This window comes from Medicago truncatula, chromosome 7 (assembly GCF_003473485.1).
Source record: "Medicago truncatula cultivar Jemalong A17 chromosome 7, MtrunA17r5.0-ANR, whole genome shotgun sequence".
Lineage (NCBI taxonomy): Eukaryota > Viridiplantae > Streptophyta > Magnoliopsida > Fabales > Fabaceae > Medicago > Medicago truncatula.
The window spans coordinates 8,743,321-8,746,859 of NC_053048.1; the positions used below are offsets into that span (position 1 = coordinate 8,743,321).

Here is a 3,539-nt window from a genome sequence, read left to right on the forward strand (position 1 = left end):
ATACCCATTGAAGTGTCATATATAATCCAACTACCTCACCTATAGCAACATCATACTCCCCCGCATCATCCCGGATACACATACCAATACCGACACGATTAATTGAAGAAGAAAATGAAACATTTATGTTACATTTGTATCGACCTCTTGCTGACTTTTTCCATCGAACAACTTGTTGTATTGGTATGTGAGTTTTAGGTAGTGTTTGTTAAGTTTGTTTGTAGAAGAAAAAATATATAATAACGCAAATGTTAAATCCGTTTCACTCAACCCTTGTTGGATGGGTTTGACCAAGTATTATATTTAAAAAAAAAAAATAAACCATTATTAATAATAAATCATTTATATTTAATCAGTATGACGAAAGTGATAATATTTTTTTCCTTCGGCCATCGAAGCTTCAATGAGAACAGTCTAACAAACTACGTTAATAATTTGTTCTCACAAATATGAAGTCATAATGAATAATATATCTAGAAGTCACCCTCTGCTTTCCTCTCAAGAAAAGTCACTTTATTGGCACTTTTGTTTTGCCTATAAATAGCTAGCTATCTTCTATGTTTTTGAACATAAATGCATCTTTGCTAATAGCAACAGTAGAGTTTTTAGTAAGATACACAATTTTGCACCAAAAGAAACATACATTTTAAGCAATATTTTCTTATTTACACTTTGAATTAGTGTTTTTTCTTATTAGGATTAGTGGGATGTATTTTATATTTTCATAATATGTTTTTGATTTCATATATAAAAATATATTTCCATTTTTTTTTGTGATGGTTGGGTTTGAACCTCAGACCTTACATATATTATATATTGTTAATTTTTTTTTTACCAAACATATATTAACTTTTGCTTTGTTTCAACAGATCGAACTTACAAAAAATATTTGAGATGGATCATGAACACTCATTAAAAAGGAAGCCTCCTGGAGAACCATACACATGCAGCGGTTGTAAAGAATTAGGTTTTGGATCAAGTTACCATTGTGAAAATAAGAATTGCAGTTATGTCCTGCATGGAGAATGTGCATATCCTGATCCTCATGCCCGTCATCCATTTTTCAGGAAAAGCTGTTTTGATTTCCTTAGAAAACCACCTGGATATAAAAGAAGATACTGTAATGCTTGTGGAGGAGATGTGTTAGGGTTTGTTTATCATTGCTCTAAAACAGGATATGATCTTCATCCTTGTTGTTTGAAGCTGCAAGATAGTATTTCTGATGGAGACGTGAAACTGCAACTCTATCGTAAATCTCGTTCAAAGTGTGTAAAATGTAAGCATAAGCATGTTGTGGGAAATATTCAAGGGTGGTCTTATTATGATGGAAATTCTAGTTATCATGTGTCTTGTTTCAAGGCTTTGATACTTGATAATTGGAGAAGGGGTTGTTTTTCTCAAGGTCATAGATCAACTACAAATCTAGCTACTACGAGTGGTGGGGCAACTACTCAGCTTACAATAGTCGGAAGAAGGTCAGGGAGAATAAGGAGCATGGTTGCAAAGATGGCAGTAGTGGCGTTCAAACTAATATTTTCAGCTATTTTTGGAAATCCTATATCTTTTTTTACTACTATTCTGGAAGTTATTGCTTCAAATTAACTAGACCAAAATCATGTGGCTTGCTTTTACATTATTTTTTTTCTTTTGGTGTTTGAGTTTGAAATATATATGTAAGATGAATAAAGCTTAAGTGAGTGAATGATATTTGTATTAATTATATATGAAATAATGTATTATAATCTATGGAAATGAATAAAGTATGGAGTGATTGAGATATATACTATCTTTACCGAATAATGTATCAATTTATTTTGGATAGTAGTAAGTGAGTGAATATATATATGTATTAATTATATATGAAATAATGTATTATAACAACCTGTTTTACGCTAGAATTATTTTCATTATTTATTATGAGTGTTTGTATGTGATTAATTGTCTCTGTGTGTATTTTATTTGAGATTAGTGAATTTTTGGCTTAGAAGGGTATTTTAGTCATTTTTAGAATGGAGGTAGTTTGGTCCTTTGGTGAGCAAGAGTAAATTACTCAAGTGTTTCAAATATTTCATTAAGAGGATTATTTTTGGTGTTTTAAGTGGGAATGATTATTTTTTCTAAGTTACTAGTGAGTTGAGGTAATTATTTAGTGACGGTAATCATTCATTATTTTGACGGTATAAGTGAGTTAGTAACCTTAGCGAATTAATTAGTAAGAATATTGAACCTATTAAGACAATTAGAGACCTAGCCCAATTATGTAGTGACTATTTAAACATAACACTTGTGAGAAAATTAGGTCTTTACATTCATTCACTCATTTCACAAATATTTTGAGAGAGAGGTAGAGAGAGAAAGTGGATCAAGAGGAGAGAAGATGAGCTAGAGAATGAGAGCTTGGGGTTTGAAGATCTATGAGCTAAAGTGAAGCTTAAGCTAGAGGAATCAAGGGCTAGAGGTAAGGGGGATGGTTTCTTTTCATTATTTAAGTCATAGTCTCTTAATTTCTATTATGGGTTTAATTGCTTTTATGTTAATTGTGTTTTTGGTAATTTTCCATGATGAATTTTGTGCTCCTAATTCATGTGAATTTGTGGGTAAGATAAACTTCAGGAAATTGTTGTGTTATGTGCTTAAACTTCATAGTTGTTGTTGTTGTTAATAAGTTGTTTTGATGATTTTGTATTAATAGAGTGTAAATCACGAATCAATGAGTGATTGTTGTTGAAACATGTTTGAATTCACTTCTAGTTGTTTGTATGTTGATGGGGTTTGAATTGATGTAGTAGTTTATGAAGTTTGAATTAAAATTGAGAAAATTGTGTGGGTTTTGGTGGAAAATGAACTAGGTGAATTGATGTTATGATTTCAAGTTTGTGGTTGTTTTAAATGTCTTTTTATGTTTACAAACTAATGTACAAGTCTTGGGGTTGAGTTTGGGGTCAAAGAGATCAAAATCGAGGTTTTGCTGTGAAAATTAGAGGGTTTCCCTAAAGGAAAACCCAAGAACAGTGTGACCTGTTCTGGTGTAACTCGATAGGCGAGTTGGAACTCACTGTGGCGAGTTACATAGGACAGAAACCCATGTTTTTGGTGTTTCGGACATTCGAGGATCGATCCGGACCGTTCTAAACTGATTTTTTTGATGTACTTAACTGTATTTCAGTCTTCTGAACCTTTGGAAACATCAAATGAAAAATGTTAAAGAACATGAGGATTTTCCGAAAACTCGTTTTCTCAAAGAAAAAGGGTAGCATTAGGATTGTCCACTGTAGTTATGATTTATATATGTTTTAGATAGTAATCATAAACTTTAACTTGATTTTACTTTAAAAATGGAATTCTTTTGAAAAATGATAAAATGAGACGAACTTAGGTGAATTTTGGAATTTATCAGAATTAGCCTATGAAACGTAAATGTATATGTTACTGCACTCATATGTGAATTGTGTAAATACTCGGTTGAGACGTTTGATGTTGATTACTTGATTTTGGTGGAATAATTGGAAAATGCTAGTTTTATAAAACATAGATAAACT

General features: G+C 31.5%; 1 protein-coding gene across 1 annotated transcript; it reads left to right on the forward strand.

Annotated features, from left to right (window-relative positions):
- Positions 1-498: 498 nt before the first annotated feature.
- Positions 499-1,779, forward strand: LOC11446105 (uncharacterized). The gene is made up of 2 exons (XM_024769507.2): positions 499-608; positions 870-1,779. Exon 2 carries the CDS (start codon positions 895-897, stop codon positions 1,600-1,602), a length of 708 nt encoding a protein of 235 aa, XP_024625275.1. The 5' UTR covers positions 499-608; positions 870-894; the 3' UTR covers positions 1,603-1,779.
- Positions 1,780-3,539: the final 1,760 nt, after the last annotated feature.

Bases quoted from the DNA above. Each gene is read 5' to 3' on its own strand.
- LOC11446105 (XM_024769507.2), top strand. From the start codon at position 895: ATGGATCATGAACACTCATTAAAAAGGAAGCCTCCTGGAGAACCATAC.